Source organism: Brachionichthys hirsutus, chromosome 1 (genome assembly GCF_040956055.1).
Source record: "Brachionichthys hirsutus isolate HB-005 chromosome 1, CSIRO-AGI_Bhir_v1, whole genome shotgun sequence".
Classification (NCBI taxonomy): domain Eukaryota; kingdom Metazoa; phylum Chordata; class Actinopteri; order Lophiiformes; family Brachionichthyidae; genus Brachionichthys; species Brachionichthys hirsutus.
In genome coordinates, this window is record NC_090897.1 from 2,070,909 (window position 1) to 2,088,928 (window position 18,020).

At 49.3% G+C, this 18,020-nt stretch overlaps 1 protein-coding gene across 1 annotated transcript in view; it reads right to left on the bottom strand.

The window, feature by feature from the left end:
* The window catches only part of syt7b (synaptotagmin VIIb), an 18,056-nt gene extending 1,892 nt beyond the window's left edge, over positions 1-16,164 (bottom strand). The window contains 5 exon segments of the mRNA XM_068739976.1: positions 4-323; positions 2,318-2,429; positions 9,227-9,349; positions 11,127-11,474; positions 16,064-16,164. Of these exon segments, the coding sequence (XP_068596077.1) occupies positions 4-323; positions 2,318-2,429; positions 9,227-9,349; positions 11,127-11,474; positions 16,064-16,164 (1,004 nt within the window).
* Between the last annotated feature and the right edge of the window lie 1,856 nt (positions 16,165-18,020).

Here is an 18,020-nt window from a genome sequence, read left to right on the forward strand (position 1 = left end):
TTAGAGAGACGCTTAAAGAGACGGCTTACCGACCGCCACCCCGCCCGCGTCCAACCTTCAAACAGGAAGGTCTCGTTCCAGTGGGGGTTCAGATTCTTCCTCTTGACTTTGGTCTCCAGTTTGTGCTTTTTGTCTGGCAGCAGGTAGAGTTTGACGAAAGGGTCCGAGGTGCCGGAAAAGTCCTTCGCCGGCAAATCCTGGCCCTTCAGGAGTTTGACGGTGAGGGTGGAGTCCTGGAAACTGTAGCCGACGCTGAACTGGATGCGACCCAGCTTCTCACACACCGCTCCCTCGTGATCGTCTTCCTCCGAACCCGGAGACAGCTGGAGGACGGGAAGGACGGCCATTAATGCCCTTTTGTGTGGAGATTTAATAAGCACGTAGCATCGGAAGATACGCGCAGGAGAACAGGCGATCCCCGGAGGAGGAGATCGTCTCCGGTAACAACGAGGAGCGATAAAATGGAGCACGACATTTGTTTGGGACTGCGTTGCGTGATGATGCCGAGCGTCTGAAGCCCCCCAGACCAACACATGTGAGCATCGTCTCCTCTGGAGCAACGCTTGGACATGATTAGCTTCGTGCAGGAAGGAGTCTGCTGCAGGCCCGACGAGTTAAAGCGTATTCATTTTAACCGAGTGCTGCTGGAGCAAAGGTCGATAAATGGAATCGCACTACTATTTATTAACTCCCTATTCGCAGGGAAAAGCTGGATGGGATCACGCCAAAACAGAGTCTCGGGCACCGGTTCACGGCGGGACGGTGAAGCGCGCTTCGCTGAAAACGCAGCGCCTAACGTGCCGAATAGTTCAAAGCCGCGTGGATGCCGTCTGCCGCGGCGTGGCGAAGGCAGATAGCATCCGCGGATGAGACGACGATGATGTGGCGTCGGAGGCGGGCGCGGAAATCCACTTCAAAGAGTCGTATCTGATGGCGGCGCAGCTGCAGGTAGAAATTGAACGTCTGTTTCCCCACATCCTCCATCATCTTTATGACGGGGGCAGCCTGCCTCATTCTCCGTGCTGAATAACGATCCCTTTTCATTACGCCGTCCTCCGCCCAACAGTTGGCCTAAATGGCCTTTTTTTTGGGGGGGGGGGGGGGGGGGGTCGCTATTTTCCTCTTTCTCATTCAGTTCCTAAATTCTGCTTTTCCTCAAAATAAAGTATCGCCTGTGCAGCGGAGGCAAATTGTCCCGGAGTACAAAAGATGGATGGGGCACATCTGCTGATGGGAAAACCTTTTTTATTTTTTGTTGTTGTTGCCAGTGGAAATGACATCATCAGGAGTTGGGCTAGCCTTATGGGCTGCTGTGATTGGTCCAGGCTTTCCTCTCTTCCTGAGCGTTTTTGCATCCTGTCATTCTCGAGATGGTTTTTAATCTACGGAACCGGAGCGGCGCCAGTTGTGTAACGTGTCGACGCCTTTGCACAAACTGCCCAGAATGAGTATTATCATTAGGCGCCATCACGGAGAATTCCTCAGACACACCACCAGACCCACGTAATTACACGCTGCCCATGCCCATCTCTGCCACATCCACAGCACGGCGTGTTCCCTCGCAGTTAATTACCGAACCTCACCGAATTAGGCGCCCCCCCCCCCTACAACCCCCCCACAAGTGCCTTCATACTTCAGGGTGATGATTAGCGTTGTGTATTTTCAGCTGCTGCAACAGCTAACAGCGAGCTACAGGTGGGGGGGGGGGGGGGTGAAGGAGGTCCCCTTTGATTGATGAAGAAGAGGAAAGCATCTGTCATCTTTGCTCAGCTGAGCTGAACTGCTTTCTTTCATCACTCTCTTCTCCACAAATAGCAACAGTGCATTATTTACAGTAAGGCGGTAAAACGACTGAAAAGGACTTTAAAGAAGGATTCTGGCTCCGGTTGAGTCGCCTCCTGGGATCTGGCGGGCCATAATTAAAGCGGCCTGTAAACAGGGATGGGTTTTAAAACAGGAAATTATTTTCTTCTTCTTCTTCCAATTCCTATAATTTATCTGGCAAAAAAACGTAAAACCCGACAGACTGCCCCCCCCATCTGCGTTTCAAACAATCCATTTGATCAATGCAGCTAAAGCTACAACCAATCAGGTTGCAAGAATGTGGAACTGCATTTGTGACTTCATCAAAATAACAAATGCTGGAATAAAGGTGAGCCTTCGTCATCGTCACCCGTGTGATTCACCGGCTTTCATCGTGTAACTCTCATGTGATCCGGAGGCACCGGTCCGCTCCGTGATCCGTCTCATTCCTTATGATCGACAACAGCCCCCCCCCCCGCCATGCCGAACAGAGAGCCGAAGGTGTGTGCTTTACCATGAGCGTGTCACTGTTGACTGAGTTGGCGACGTCGGATACATCGTGGCGCCGTCCGGGTTCGTCGGGGGTCTGGCCTCTGGGGCTGCTGCCCGGTTTGTTGCCCGGAGTTCTGTTAAAGTTGGACACAGACACACATATATTCACATTCCTGTGTTCTCGTTCAGGCGTTAAACGAAACCGAGGACCATCTGTATTCACTCATTCATCGTTTCCGGGTCGCGCTGGAGCCTATCCCAAGTCAGCGGGCGAGAGGCAGGACACACCCTGGACAAGCCGCCAGGGCATCACAGGGCCGCACACACACACACACAGGGACACGCATTCTCCTAATGTTGCACGTTCTTTGTAGTCGGAGGAAGCCGGAGAACCCGGAGAGAACCCACGCACACACGGAGAACAACCTCACAGAAAGGCTGCAAGTCGGATTCGAACCTATGGCCTTCTTGCTGCGAGGCAACAGCGCTGACCGCTGCGTCACCGTGCTGCCCAGCTGTAGCATTTAGCTGCATGTTAAACGAATGCTCTGACATTTCGGGAAAGACTTGGAAGTTGCATGAAAAATGGATGAAAAATGGATGAAAAATGGATGCCTCTTTCTGCCACATCGGTTAAACACGGAGCCGCAGAACGCAGGATTTAGCCGGGAGGCCGAAGACAGGAGGGAACGGCGAGGAGCGCTCGTTTCAATGTGTAAAAAGAACAAAGAAGACAAAACATACACAATTTATGGGTTTTGGCCGGGTTTCTGTTTCCCGCAGCCGGTTCCAGTTGAGCCTTTGTCTGGATAATTGGCATAATGGGAGGTGTTGATCTGCCTTTTGGAGGTAGCAGGAGAACAGATGAAGTGTCTGAATGGAATGCCTGAGCAGTTTAAAAGCAGTTTATTTTATTAACATGGTTGTTGGTTGTTTCTGCAGGTCAAAGGTGCAAACTTCACGTCGTCACGGCTTCTGTTCCCGTCTTCACAGGTCTGGCGGGTTTTTATACATCTGCTGCTAAAGACATCTGAAGCGTCAGTCATCAGGGAACAGAGGCAGACCTGAAAATAAATAATTACCGGCACCCGCGCAAAATGAAAGAAGTCTGTGTGATGGATAGAAAACACGCCAGCGCTGGCTGAATAACGTCTCTGACCCGGCAGCGCTTGGTGATGTAATGCTGCTTGTAATAAATATTGAAGATTCTCATGTCACTCATATTCCCAGCCTTCCTATTTCCTCCTCACCTTAAAAGCAAAATGAATTTTCAGATGAGTAAATTCTGCCCATATCCCTTCAGGATTTGATCACATTTATGTGTTTATATCCGTTTTACTCTTATTTTATGTCTGTTAGGTTATATTCCCCGTGGGCTTTTTAGGCGCAACAGGATGATTGGTGTGAAGTTTAAAAATCACACGCATCCTCTACGCAGCTCAGCTGGATGACTCTTCAGAGCTACTCCTGTTGTCGGCAGTGGAATACTAATGTATTCCATCTTCTATGCTTACAATCAGTAGCGTTTGTAGGGGGGGCGGGGGGGGGTATGGATTAATGGTGTTGTTGTTGTTGTTTGTCTTTTGTCACACGCTCCGATGAAGAGTTCGTCAGCAGATTCATTCAAGCGATAAAATGACAAAATTACTCCCCCGACTAAATGCCCCGCCCTACCTTACTAGAGTAGAGTATGACAGGCACCTGCATTCAATTCACTCACCAAAAACCACAGTCCTGAAAATGTCTTCTGGATCAGATCCAGAATGAGGTCAGGAAAAAATATTCAGTCTTAAACATTGGAAACCCATTTATCAGTTAAAAATCAACTCCGGCTCACTTTGACTTTTCATGGTTGGTGTATAAAGCTAATTAGAACAATCTAGAACCTTTCTCCATCCCACTTACGGTTGTATTAACTACCATCGCATATTTCACTTGGGGGTTGCGGTAACCATAGTAACAGGAGCCTTCCAAAAAAGTCACCGTTTGACTTCCCCTCGTACCCGATTCTCCTCCAACCCGATGTGACCCTGAGAAACACGCCGCCGGGCATGTGTGTGTGAGCTCACGTTGAAGACGAGTGATTCATAAATACCAAAAAAAACAAAAACAGAACGACCTCCAGCCACGGCGAAGCAACGTGAAAATACGGGGTCGTATTGCTTCGCCCCGTTAATGATCTGAATCTGCATTCAGGGCAGGCGGAGGAAGCGAGCTGCAAACTCACCGGACGGCGGTAACGTTAGAAAAAAGTCTCGCTACGGATGCGCATTCTGCATCCATATGCACGCTCTAAGAAGCAGAGATTTCTATATTTATCTAGTATGAGACGACAGATTGGAATAAAACAGGAGAAGCATCTCAACGGAGCCAAGAGAAAAGCGTTGTTGGCCCCTGATGCTAACGCGCTCTTTAGCGATGGCGGCACAAGCTGTGAATCGATACACATCTCGCTCTCCGTCTTCATTTGGTAAAGCTTGCACGCATTTGGGGCCGCATGCACAAACATCGGCCTCATAACATGCTTTTCTGTCCAGTCAATTGAGCAAACAGGCCGGAGCGAAGGGGCCCTATTGGCTGGCGAGGCAGCGCCCTGGAGGACGGAGCCGTGGGCAGCGCCCTGAGCTTCTGGAGGAACAAACGCACGGAACGGAGGAGAGAGTCAATTTTTAACCTTTTGGGATTTAAAAAAAGAAAGTGCATTTATCTTCCCTCTCTCTTCTCAACCTCTGCAGCGGCTGGAATCCGCTGTGAGTGTTGAAATGCACTTCAGTTACAGTCAGAGAGGAGAAAGAACGGATGCTGGAGGATGACGGGAAGACACGGAACCTCCGGTGACGGCCGCGCTCATTCAGGGGCGGAGCCGTACAGTGGTTTTACTGGACGAAAAAAGTTCAAACGGTTGTTTGGATCTTTAGTTTCACTTTCGATATGTTCTCCTCTCTCATGGGTGACGTGGTTCCAGCCCCCCCCCCCCCCCCCCCCCCCCCCCCCCGCCCGCCCGCCACTCCTTAGCGTCGTGATCTAATGTTCATCCTGTTGTGTCGTTCCTCTAATTGTCTCACGTCGACAGTGATGGGTTTGGCCTGCGGGCCGTTTAACACCCGGCGCGTCTCATCCAGACTCCGACGGATGCCGACTGCTTCCAGATGAGGAGCGCCGAGACATTAAACCGCGCCGTTTGACACCCGACAAATGAGGCCGGGCTGCAAATGAGGAGCGTTCAGAAGAACCTGCCGCCAACGATCTGCCTTTTGTTACCCACGCGAAGCACTTTGCTGTACAAATAGTCGTATATGTACTTACGCTTCTCTCATCCAGGAGAATACATACTTCCCGAGAAGTGACGAATTGTTCCAAAAGGCAAATATCTTCTCTTTGAATGAACAGAGCGGAGCGGCTCGGTGATAATTCAGCCGAGTTAGACGACACAGCGGAAAACTTCGTTTATCCAAAGCAAAGGAATCCCTGACATAATCGAGAACTTCATGATGTAACGTAACATTACGTAACATTATTTCTTTTTGGTTGCAGCTAACACAACGCTAGAAATGATTTTCTACTATTCTGCTCAGATCAGGCCGATAAAGTGATTGTTGCATTGTTAAATTCTTTTAATGTAACTACAAAGAAATATGATTAAATATGCGCAAGAATAAAAAAAAAAAAAAATCGGATAGAGGTAGCTGCCCGCCGCGTACAAGGTGACGAAAGTGATTGAAATGAATGAAGCTAAGCTGCCAAAGGATATTAGATAACGACAAAGATTTATTGATTTTATTTTAAAGAAGGAAAGAATGTGAAAAAAATCTAAACTTTTATCATTCAGGCCAAACACCCCAATCACGAGCCTCTCAGGAAACTCCCGGATGTACGAGCGAGTATGTGAAAATCTGAACGACATTAGAGCGCTGACAGGGAAGCGCTGTTCTAACATCATCCCATCCCAATGACAGTCGGCGCCCTCGGGAAAGGGTGGAGCGGGAGAAGAGGGAGATAGCGGGATGGGAAAAACCAGAAAAGACAGGTGACAAATTGGGCCATCGAAGGCCCTGAAATAAGAGAAAAGAAGGGTTTGATTGATGCAATTAAATAAAACCACAAAGGGAAGATTGGGAGACGGAGACGCAGGCGGCGGATGAATGAAGCGCAGATGAGGAGACTTATTGAGAAACGAGAGAGAGAGGAATGGGAAGCGGAGGTCGAGCGAGGGGGAGTGGAGGAGGCGCGCCAGGAGAGCCGGCCCCCCATAAACACACTGGATCTGAGTTTGCTGATCACACATTTGCCCCGAGGACAACACGGAACACAATAAAGGTCCTCCGTCCCATGATGGATGAGGGCCCGGCGCCGGTGTCGGCTCACTCAGCGGTCCCTTCCAACGAAGACGAATGTCCCAGCCGCCGCCGGCCTCAACATGCAGGCTAATACGGCTAATGGAGCCATCTCGATGCTCTTAGGATGGACTTCTGCTGCCCTGCTCCTCAGATTTATTCACTGGGAATTGCTGCTTTTGTGAATCAAGACTCGTGTCCGTTCAGCGTTACAGATGAGAGTCAATAAAACTCGTCTCGCCACTTTGAATCAACCCCCCCCCCCGCCGGCGCCACCTGAGCCGTGACGTCAACCTCAGCGGCGTCCGATGGGTTCGCTTTGAGTCAGCTCCTGGTTTGTTGCCGCGGGCGACGACCAGAGGAGCGGTGGACGAGCCCCCACACTGAGAAGAGGTCTCTCGTTTGTGCTGACCTACATGGCTTTTTCTTTCCAATCATCCTCCCCACGCGGGGCCGGTGGCCGACCTGGAGGGCCATTAGGAGCTTTGACTCGTCGTGATTACTGACTCGGACTCACAGATGAAAAGATCAGCTGTGCCAGCCAATGGGAGGAGGGTGGGAATTTCCACGGCGATTAACGCTCTGGAATCCAGAAGTCCGGATTTTAACTGATTCCCACTATGATGACGCTCAAGTATGAATGTCAGCGCTCATTTTAAAGGACGGCCCGTCTTGACATTCATTATAAGACAAAAAAGAGCTGCTTTTTTTTTCTTTGCTGCTCAAGGGAGTGTGTCTTCATAAATTTCATGTTTGGATGGATCTCCATTTATTTTAAGGTCTATTTCTGTCCTCGCCAACTCCTAACAGGAACATTTGTCTTTTCAACGTTTTGCTGTGGGTAACCATAGCGACAGGAGTCGCACAGACGCGGTGTAAAATTATGAAAATGAAAATGAACCTATGATCAATGAATACTTCAGTAAATTTTGAAACATGACTTCACAACAGCTGGGAAAATAGCCAAAGAAAAAGAAGGGAAACATCCTGGAGAAATGTTTCCTTCTTTAAAATTCATCAACTTGTTGTGACGCTTTTAAATGATTAATGACCCCGTCAGGTTCATCCGTCATTCCAGCATCACACGTTTCACAGCTTCTACAAAGCCTTTCATATTTGTGAAAGCTAAAACCTGTTCCTACCGATCCATCAGGAACCTCGCGAGTTCAAAAAAAAAAAGCTGCCCGATCCTCCGGAAAAACGAACGGGAACGCTGCACGTGATTGGTCGTTACGGATACTTCACAAGGCAGCCGCAAAAAGAACTCGCTAAGTACTGGAGATTAAAACTGAAAATGGAATACTTCAACATAAATCAGAGCGAAAAGAGCTTCGTGAAATGACAGAATCCATCTCTGGAAAATGTATTGAACGTGACTGATTTTTTAATTTGGTCCGTGTTGCATTCGCTGACATGGAGAGGGTGGGATTTATGGCCCCCGATGCAGCCACCGGGAGACGATCGGGATGCTTTGGCTTTATTCTGAAACGCTGTCATATCATTCATCTTTATATTCAGCTTTCGGTCAATATTTGAAAGGACTGGATGAGTAAATATGGAATTGACGAAGCACACAAAGCTAAAACTCTTCCCTTTCTCTGTTATCGGATTTGGTGTTTGAGCTCGGAGCGGTGTCTTATTTCTAAAAAGAAAAAAACCCAAAACAAACAGAATCTCAAATCTCTCTGGACGGACGCGTCTATCTTTACAGTCTCTCACTGTCTCATCGAGTCAAATAGATTCTCGGCTGGGTCATCCTGTTCCATCATCCTCAGTCCGCTGGGCTCCATGAACAGAGCTGGGAGCGAGCCATTAGGAGGAGGCCGGGAGATTATGGGGTGGCCAACGAGACGGGGAGATGAGCGGCTCGGACAGAGAGGATGATGGAGAGCTGTTATTAGCTTCGGAAGGACACGAGACAATGTGTCGCCTCGGGGCGGAGGCTGGCTGGACGGCTGGCGAAGGCCTCCAGACGGCGAGTGGGAGGCTGGGGCGCTGGTTTCTCCTCCGCTGGCTCCTCCCTCTTCCCCCGATCGCCAAAATTACATTTTAATCTCATAGAATGGTCCTCACTGAAGAACTCTACAGTCAGACGGAATTAAAAGCCCCGCCCACAGCAACGCCTTATATGGAGTCTTGCGTAGCTCCACCCGGGTTAATCGGCAGCACGACTCCAACCCTTTTTCCGAGGTGGCGTCATTCCGAGGTGACGCGAGGGTTGACCCTCAGAGGAGCCTTCCATACGAACAACGGGGGTTTATTTCTCTCAGGTCAAAAGGTGACGTGCTAAAAACTCGCCAAAACTGGATGAGGAACAAAGTAAACATTTGAGCAACCGTGAATTTGAATATATCGGCAGAAAAACAGAAGTCCAACGCCGGACGCCACGAACAACACATGTAGGCTAGAGAAGACCGACTAACGCAAGGCCACGCCCTTCCCGCTTCCTTTTTGAAGGCCTGGGGAGGAGTTTGCATATAATTAACTCATCATCTTGTGTTTTCTTTTAAACAAGGGACCATAAAAGCGACTGTTTGTCAGCTTTACATCCTCACTGCTGCATAGCGACACACTCCCCGTTCTCTCTCTTTCATCACCTCTTTTCTGGCGAGGTGTCATTTTCTTTGCTCGCCGGCGCTTCCTGGAGATCCGGGAGGTTGGCGAAGTCGTCTTGTTCGGCCAGACCGATCGCCAGGGACAGGACGACCATCTTCCCCTCGCTGTGCGAGACATCGCGATGGGACAGGCGGAGACAAAGAGACGCACAGAGAGAGGTTAGTTTTGTTGGTCTGTGCTGCAAAACGTTTGGCTCTCACCTCATCACCTAAACGCACAAACACACGCGCGATGCCGTTAGAGGCAAGCGGAGACTCAAGGCAAAGTCGATGCGGTTTAATTCTCGACACAAATAATTAATACACCACTCTCTGATGTTTGGCCTTAATTGTGCATGAAAAACTGGCTTCTTCAGAAGATCTTCAGAGAACAGTGCAGAAACAGAATTACTAGAGTTGCTGCTCACGGTTCGGAGGATGCGTTTGATTAGCTATAAAAGTTTCTCCTGCAGAAACAGATGATTTTGCCCCATGACGACCTTTTCCTATTATCCCTATGCAATATTAAATAATGACTTAGACGCGAAGGCACGTGGGAAGCATTCCATTTCTTTTTCCAACCCACTGTTCATACCGCAGGCGAATGGAGCATCGTTAGCAGCAAGCTTTTATAATTCTGTGTTAAAATAGAAATGCCAAAAAAACAAACACACGAAACGAATTCGAGAGCTCGGATCGTGTCGTAGAGAAATAGATGCTGGGGGTGAAGAGACGTTTCACGTTGGTTTCCAGCTGCTATTATTCTCTCTCTCAAATTGCCTGAAGTGATTTGAATATTCCAACTGAAGTGCGCAAACAAACGAGTATTTGCCCACAGCTGACCTTGGAGCACAGACAACCCTAAAATAATAGCCCACATTGTAAGGACTTATTGCACGAAGTCGGCATCTCACAATTCTTTCTGCTTCTTGCACCCGCCGACATTTCGGGCTGATCCAAGGACAAACCCAATAAATATATTTCATTTTGTCACGGCGATTTATCGAAGTTCAATCTGAACATAAATGTTTCTGAACTTTTTAAATATTCCTTCCATTTCGGAATTTATTTTGTCAACTTGTTTGTCTTTGGTGTGAACGCTGGCTCGACCACGTCGCCAAAGACGGGTCGTATGCGAGGCTGTTCCGTGGAGTGCATCATCCGGGGGTCGACCACTCAAGTCAAGCGGAGCAGGAAAGCTCCTCGTGCGCCGTATCTCAAACAATTAGCGGCGTCGCTTCACCAGCAGCTAACGCTCACTGGGGTGCAAATCAGAGCCGTGGCGGGGCAGAAAAACGCCGCCGGCTCTGCCGCCGCGGCCGAGGAGGAGTCGGAGTTTTCTCTTCCTGTTCCAAGTAAATTTATTACATTTTCCAAACCCAAATTAGGGCGGTCATCGTTAATGTGTGAAATTAAACATTTAATCTTTTTACCGCAGCAAAGCAGGTTATGTTTTTTATCCGTCTGTCTGTTAGCAACATAACTGAAGACGCTTCAGACGGATCTTGATGACACTTTCAGGAAATGTTGGGAACGTTATCAGGAACAGATGATTAAATTCTGGCGATGATCCAGGAGAGATCCTGGATTCTGGATTACTTTGAAATTGTCATTAACAAAATGTGTTCCTCAATATATCAGTTTATTGTTGACCAATTTTTGGGAATTTGACACATTAATGTAGGGTGGGGATCTCTATCTCACCACCGAGTTTCATCCGGATCGGATCCAGATCGTGGATATTATTGAGATCTTTTTTAAATTGGGGTGCACTTGTGTTTGGGCCTGCTGTGCATTTAATATCAATATTTAATATCAGAGACAGAGATTTGTAACAAGCGTCGTCTGAAAGCCGAGTCCATTCCACATCGGAGCAGATCAAAGGATTTGTATTCACACTCACAGGAAGGACTTGACATCCAGCCCTCGGTGGCGGATCTGCTCCACCATGTGGTCCCAGCTGCCGGGATTTGACCTCGACCGGCCTGCCCCCGTTCCTCTGCACCGAGAGGCCCCAGCCGGACTCCCCCGGACCCCACGCGGGCCCCCGCGGTGGCCCCCGCCGCCCGGGCCTGTGTGTAGTTGGCCCAAGCTTTGCGAGGTGACTGGGGGGTCGTTAGGACCCGGGGGGGGCTGGTGAGTGAGAGGCTGTTGGAGGCTCTGCTGCCGGACCAAGGGCCGAGGACGCGCCGCGGCCGAGGACGGGATGTGCTCCAGGGTGGAGGCCGACGAGAGGGAGGCGTCCCCGAAACTGAGCAGAAAGACACAGACGCAACAAGAAACACACCAGAGACAGGTTTTAGAAAGGACTCCAGGTAAAAAAGAAAAAGAAAGGCACGTTTACACAGGAGGAGGACGTTTTCCAGTAAACATCAAAGAAAGAGATGATCGAGAAAGAAAATTCAACAGAGATGATCAGCGACGGAGCGAGGGACGGAGAAAACGGCGTTTCCCACAGCTGGAGAATGTCCTTAAGCATCTGTGTGAGACGTTCTCGACAGCGTGAGAACGGAATGGCAGTCGTCCTCTCCTTCCTCCTGCTGTCAAAACAGACGCCGGCCTAAGTGGAATTAAATTCAATGCATCGATGCATCATTGTCACTTAACTTTAGTCTCTGCTCTCCTCCTAATTAGCCGTGACCGACTTCTACCTCCTCGCCTTGCTGCCTCCTTCTCCTGCCACCACGGACTCATCTGCTCCTGTTATGTTTCCCTCCCGTGCTTCCGGGCTCCCACTGCCCCCCCACCCCCCCACCCCGGCATCAATCCCTCTCCACCCCACCTCCAATCACTGCTCTTAAAGTCTGCAGCCTAATTGCCGCTCCGCTGCCCTTACAATCAATGGAACGGTGATTCGGCCTTTATCCTCCCTTCAATCACCGCCCCGCCTGATAACTGGAAGCTCATGCTGAACATCCACGTCTGGAAGCGGACGCTGTGGGGGGGCGGGGGGAGGATTTATTGCCCGGACTTGACTCGCGTTAGTGGAGTTCGTCGGCATTAACTCGGCTTTACTTCTGTAGGAGGACACCCCCTCCCCCCCCATGAGGAACAGAGCAATGCTAGATCACTATAGAGCTCGTATTTTCATGCACATGTTTGGTTTATTCCGTGGAGGTTTTAGAAAGCAGGAGTATTACAGAGATTTGAGGTCAGAAAAGTTACTTTTCTAAAGATTTGAAAGATTTTGAGCTTTTTGTTTTGGTTCCAGAAGTAAAAGTCTTTTTTTGACACTGCTGTTCGTGGACTGACCCCCCCCCCCCCCCCCCCCCCCAACAAACTAAATAAGGTGCGGAAATTCAGCCAATTTCTAATTTAAAAACCAGTCTGTTTTGAATGTGAAACCTTTATTGATCTTGTATTATGTTTCTCTTTTTATAATGTAATACAGCTGGTCCCCACTTAACGACGGAGTTGCGTTCCGAAGACCCCGTCGCTAAACGAAACCGTTGATTCACAACGTTGTCAAAATTTTGCTTATTCAAAAGAAACTTTTACCCCGCGATGCGCTGCCGACGTTTATATCCCGCCACAAATGATCATCCTGCGGGCCGCGAGTTTGAGACCCCTGATTTATAATATGTGTGTACTCACTCGTAACGCCGCCGCCGGTGCATTCCGCTCGTTGTCACGGCGATTCCTTATAGCTAAACACATACTTTTACGTTTCGTAAAAAAGCCCGTCGTAACTCGGAGTCATCATTAAACGAATACGTCGGTAAGTGAGGACCGTCTGCATGCGGTTCATACATGGGTGTCATCGATCTATAGTGAAGGGTCCGCTTCCCCTCCACATGACGGACGGCTCCTCTTCATCTTTATCGCCTTCTTTGTCATTCATATCCACCGAGCATGAGGCCTCTTCTTCCTCCCTCCTATTACTGACTTCCAGGGTTGTTCCTTCTCCCCCGAAGGTCAATTAAAGACGAGCGTAAACCTTGAATGAGTTTGTAATTAAAGAAAACCGAGGAGGGTGGAAAAACAGGGAGATGGGATCAGAGTGAGAGGGGGGGGGGAACTGACAGGGAAGAGGAAAGAGTGGAAGTGTGGAGGAGACACAGAGCGGGGAGAGGTTAATGCCCAAAAATAGAAAGCAATTCCCGAGGAGAAATGGAAACGTGGGTCGAGCTGAAAGGAGGAGCGAAGAAGGACCAGAATAGCGGAGTGACAGGGAAGCAGAATAACTTGGTGTGTCTAATAGTCAGTATTAGACACAGTTTTATTCATCGAACAAAAAAACACGACTTATTTGAGCTTTAAAATATATTCAACATAACACAAGTCTCGGCGATGACTCATCTTGGTGAATAATTTATCTTTGTTTTCGTGTTCATGGAGCAAAGCGAAAACTCCAGTATCAAAATGTTAAAGTCTGATTGAACCACAGAGAAAATGCAGCGTGTCCCTCTGATAAAGACTTTTATTTCAGGAACCAGTGAAGCAATCGGATCAGAGATTGTCCTCAGTTGAACATCAGATGATATGTAAAGAACAAAAACGCCCGCTCAGAAAGATTACGCACCAATTAGAACCGCTCTGGAGGTTGGGGCTGCTTGTTTGTTTGTTTTTGTTTGTTTGTTTGTGACGGAGCCCCGCCCGCTCTAAACATCACAGGTGAATTCACCAGAGCGACTGCTCCTCTTCCAGCTCTGCTCCTGTTCTTCTTTTAAGCATGCAAAAAATGTCATCCATGTTGTTTTGAAACTCATACTCTTCTTTCATGTCCACCCAATGTTGACCTGACCCCCCCCCCCCCCCCCATATGTGCCACTCACTTGCCAAACCGCAGGCCTCCGGCATGCATGTGGCTCTGGATGGTCTGCCAGCGCCCGGCCTTGTTGCCCCCCGTCACCATGCTCCGAACGCTGTCACTGCGACTGGGCCCCGCCCCAGACCCAGAGCGAGCGCCAACCCTGCTGTCGCTGGCCCCCAGCGAGGGTCCAGCGCCGCCCTGCCCACCCTTATCCACGGACCCGCTTGGAGGAAATAAGCGGTGGATCGGAGACAAAGATACACGGACAGACAGGAAGAAGGGATCGGGAGAGGATACAAAGGAAAGAGAGAGACGGACAGACGGACAGACGGACAGAGCCGGAGAGCAAAGAGTCATCAGTCAAACCGGACACACGTTTCAGTGTGTCCCAAAAAACTCATTTAGCGCAAAAATACAAGCAAAGAGAAAAACACTTCCTGTTGGCAGCGTTTATTTTCCTTCTGCTCAGTCCATTAAAACGCCGGAGGTGAGAAACGGTCCACGCAGGAGACGGCCGGCACCGGGTGGAAGTCTCTGCCGCTGAACGGGGAATAATTACCGAGTAATGATGCAAATGCATCACGGCCAGATTTCCTGCTGCAGACGTGCAGAACGGGTCGGCAATAACAGAACGCTAATAATCCCACCTGCAGCAGAGACACTTTGGTGAGATGAGATGATGCGTAAAGTTTCAAAATCTCATCGTGAGTCCCGGCACGACCGACTCGGGCGGACCACAGCCAGAACAGAGACGCGAGAACCAGAACCGGTGGAGACAAACTGGACATTCCGTGCCGGTTGATGAGACAATGGACGAGAGATCACCGGACTGTGGCGCGGGACAAACAGCCCTGCTGTCGATGCAGCGGAGTTGTTTGTTTGTCGTTTACAGTTTAAATATGCATCTCCTCTTCTTCACTTTGACTCACCTGTGCTTGAAATGTGATCATTAATTCGATGAGAGGATTTTAATCGCTGTAATCAGCCGATGTAAAAGTCGCTCCGATATAAATAATTGAACCACCCGACCGCCGGTGGTTCTTACGGCAGCTTCCACCTCACGCGGACGAACGGACGACCCCGTGGAGTCGGCCGGCCGTAATTAGCGCCGCGACAAAAGCCTCGGTGACGTGCTTCCACGACGGAACGGGGATGGATGTGACTTCATTCCTGTGACGGCACACGACGGAGATGGTGACAGCGTTTATGGAGCGGGGGGCCCGGTGGATCCGACCCAGGAGGGCGATCCGGCCCAACATTGAGCGCTCGTGGCTCCGTGAGTGATGGCGCGGAATGGTGACAACAAATAAGGAAACAAAGAGCGGCTGGAGGACGAGGTGAGAAGAGTAGAAACACTTAACGACAAACTCCGTTACCTTATGCATGTCCAATCAGGTTAAAGAAAACATTTATACACGCTTAAATCAAGTTTCCCCACAATACCCCGGGGCCTAGTCCAGATTTAGGAGGGACTGGGGTCTCCATGGTAACGCCCTATGGGCTTCAGGTGAGAGGTCAGCAGGGCTGTAGGGAATGGGGCTTTAAATACAGGTTTCCAACTTAAATGTAATAATTTAATGGACGCGGGTCGGATCGGTTCTATTCGGCCATCTGTCGACTCGATCACCTCGATCAGTGTCAGGAGACTCGTAGGACCCTCCGAGGAAAACCGAGGGAATGTTGCTGCGCATCTCCATCTGGATGCTACGTAGCTAGCGCTGCGTACGAGCAGAAACCCACTGTGGACGTGTGTGTGGAAGCAGGAACAGGATGACGGGGGGGACGAGTGGAATCCCGTGTCTAAGGGTATGTGGCCGATCGCTGGTTCAAAATGAGGCTTTCCGCTTCCCTTAAGTCTATTAAATACGACCTTTATACTGCTCGGAGTGATTTATTGATCGCCATTTGGCTTCTTTTTTTTTCGTTGGATGATACTTATCGAGACAAATAGGCCGCCGCTCAAATTTAGTGTGCGAAACTAATTTTCACTGAGCCGGCGATGCCTGATTTTTTTTAGGACCCCAGAATAGGAGCTTTTCCACGGCCCCTGTTCATTACAGCCCTGCGCAAATAGAGGGGTCCCTTACCAGCCATGACTGAGACTCACTTGGGCGTGAGGCGAGGGTCTCCATAGGGAGCATAAGGAGACATGTTTAAGAGGAACTCCTTGGGCGGGTAGGAGCTCCATCTCTGTTGCACGTTGCTGCTGTCATTATTATTCCAAAAGTCTCTGTCTAGATCGCTGGAGCCAGAAAGAGAGATGGAGACAGGAAGGAGACAATCTGAGACAGTAATAAAGCAGAATAACAAGAGAGAGGAGAAAACATCAGAAGAACAGCAAAGTTAGTGTTAACAAGCAGGAAATCAATCACAAAGTTCTTTCCCAAAGCTGCACGTGGTTCTTTAAACATAAATTCTGGATGCATTCGTTTGTAAAATGTAATTTAATTGAGCTAAGTCTAAAAGACCTTTGCTGGTATTTGGAGGTCCTAATCCAGAGAGCATGAAGTATTGTTGCAGGATAAAATGTCCGGAGCGGGAAAAAAAACCAAGTGCCTCATTTGTTTTATCAGTCAGGATAAAGCACCGAATAAAACCGAGCAGGATTTAAAGTTCGTATGAAATGAAGCCAACAGGCATTATTTTTTTTAAAAAGGGCACCTTTTGGGTATGCATTAAGAAAGAATTAAGAGAAAGCAGCGTCGCTAAAGCGCAGCAAAGGAGTGCTAAAAGTGACACATTACAAGTTACACACAATTCACTACCGCTAATCGCTAATAACGCTAATAACGCTAAGAACAACTTAAAATCAAGTCCTTACATTAACACAGAGAGTCGACAGAGACAGAATATTCTAACGTTAAACACGCAGCCGTTCCGAACACCTTTTTAATCCGTGGAAACGTTGTATTCGAACTCCATGTCTAGACACGATTTAAATATTTCAGAGGAGTTATTTTGAGCACAGCCTTTTCTGTGCAAACAAGAATATGAATGTGTGATAGATGAGCGCTCTAAGCCTGTAAGGCAGCGCTCAGGGCGGCGTGACAGGCTGGACGTCTCAGGCCATTCAGGGAGCGGCGAGATTCGTTTTTTAATCAGGAGCAGCTATCGCCGCCATCATAGATCATTTCCATATGCCTCCGTCTAAACCCTCCCCAACACCTACTTCATGGCTTTATTCTCCCCTCGAGCTCTCACAGAATCCGGAGAGCTGGCGGCCTCCACCCCGGGACTGTTTCTCTTCCCCTGCAAAGAGAGACAGACAGAGAGTTCGATGGCAACAACTGGTTGGACGCCACGACGGAGGTCTCAAAACGTGACGATGAACCACTTAGCGAGGATAAGATGCAAAAGGGACACGCTCACATGCATCCAACATGTCGTCAACCGCCCACAAACGCTTTCGGCTTGTCCCGTGAGGGGTCGCCACAGCAACACAACCTTCTCCACTTCACCCCGTCCTTTGCATCGTCCTCCCCAACACCAGCCACACTCATGTCCTCCCTCACTACGTCCATGTATCTCCTCCTGGGTCGTCCTCTAGCCCTGTTCCCTGGCAGTTCCATCCTCAGCATCCTTCTACCGATATAGTCCCCGTCTCTCCTCTGGACATGTCCAAACCATCCAAGTCTGGCCTCGCTGACCTTGTCTCCAAAGCGTCTAACCTTCACTGTCCCTCTTATTGCCTCATTTCTAATCCTGTCCAATCTGGTCACTCCCAAGGAGAACCTCAGCATCTTCACCTCCTCAACGTCGAGCTAGTAGATCTTTGCCTGTGTGGTTCTGGAGCTTCAGGACCGTCCTTGTTGCCTCATGTCCATCAGGCCCGTCCTGGCAGGACTTCTTGATGTCCCCTATGTGCCGATGATGCATTCTGAGGAGTGCCTGGTTTCCTTCACCTTCACTCCTAGATGTCCGTGATGGATGCTCCTCCTGTCATCCTGGAAGACGGCTCTTTACCACCCACTCCCCTTCTGGTGTGTGTGTGTGTGTGTGTGTGTGCGTGCATTCTGTATGTATCGCAGCAAGGTAGATGAAAGG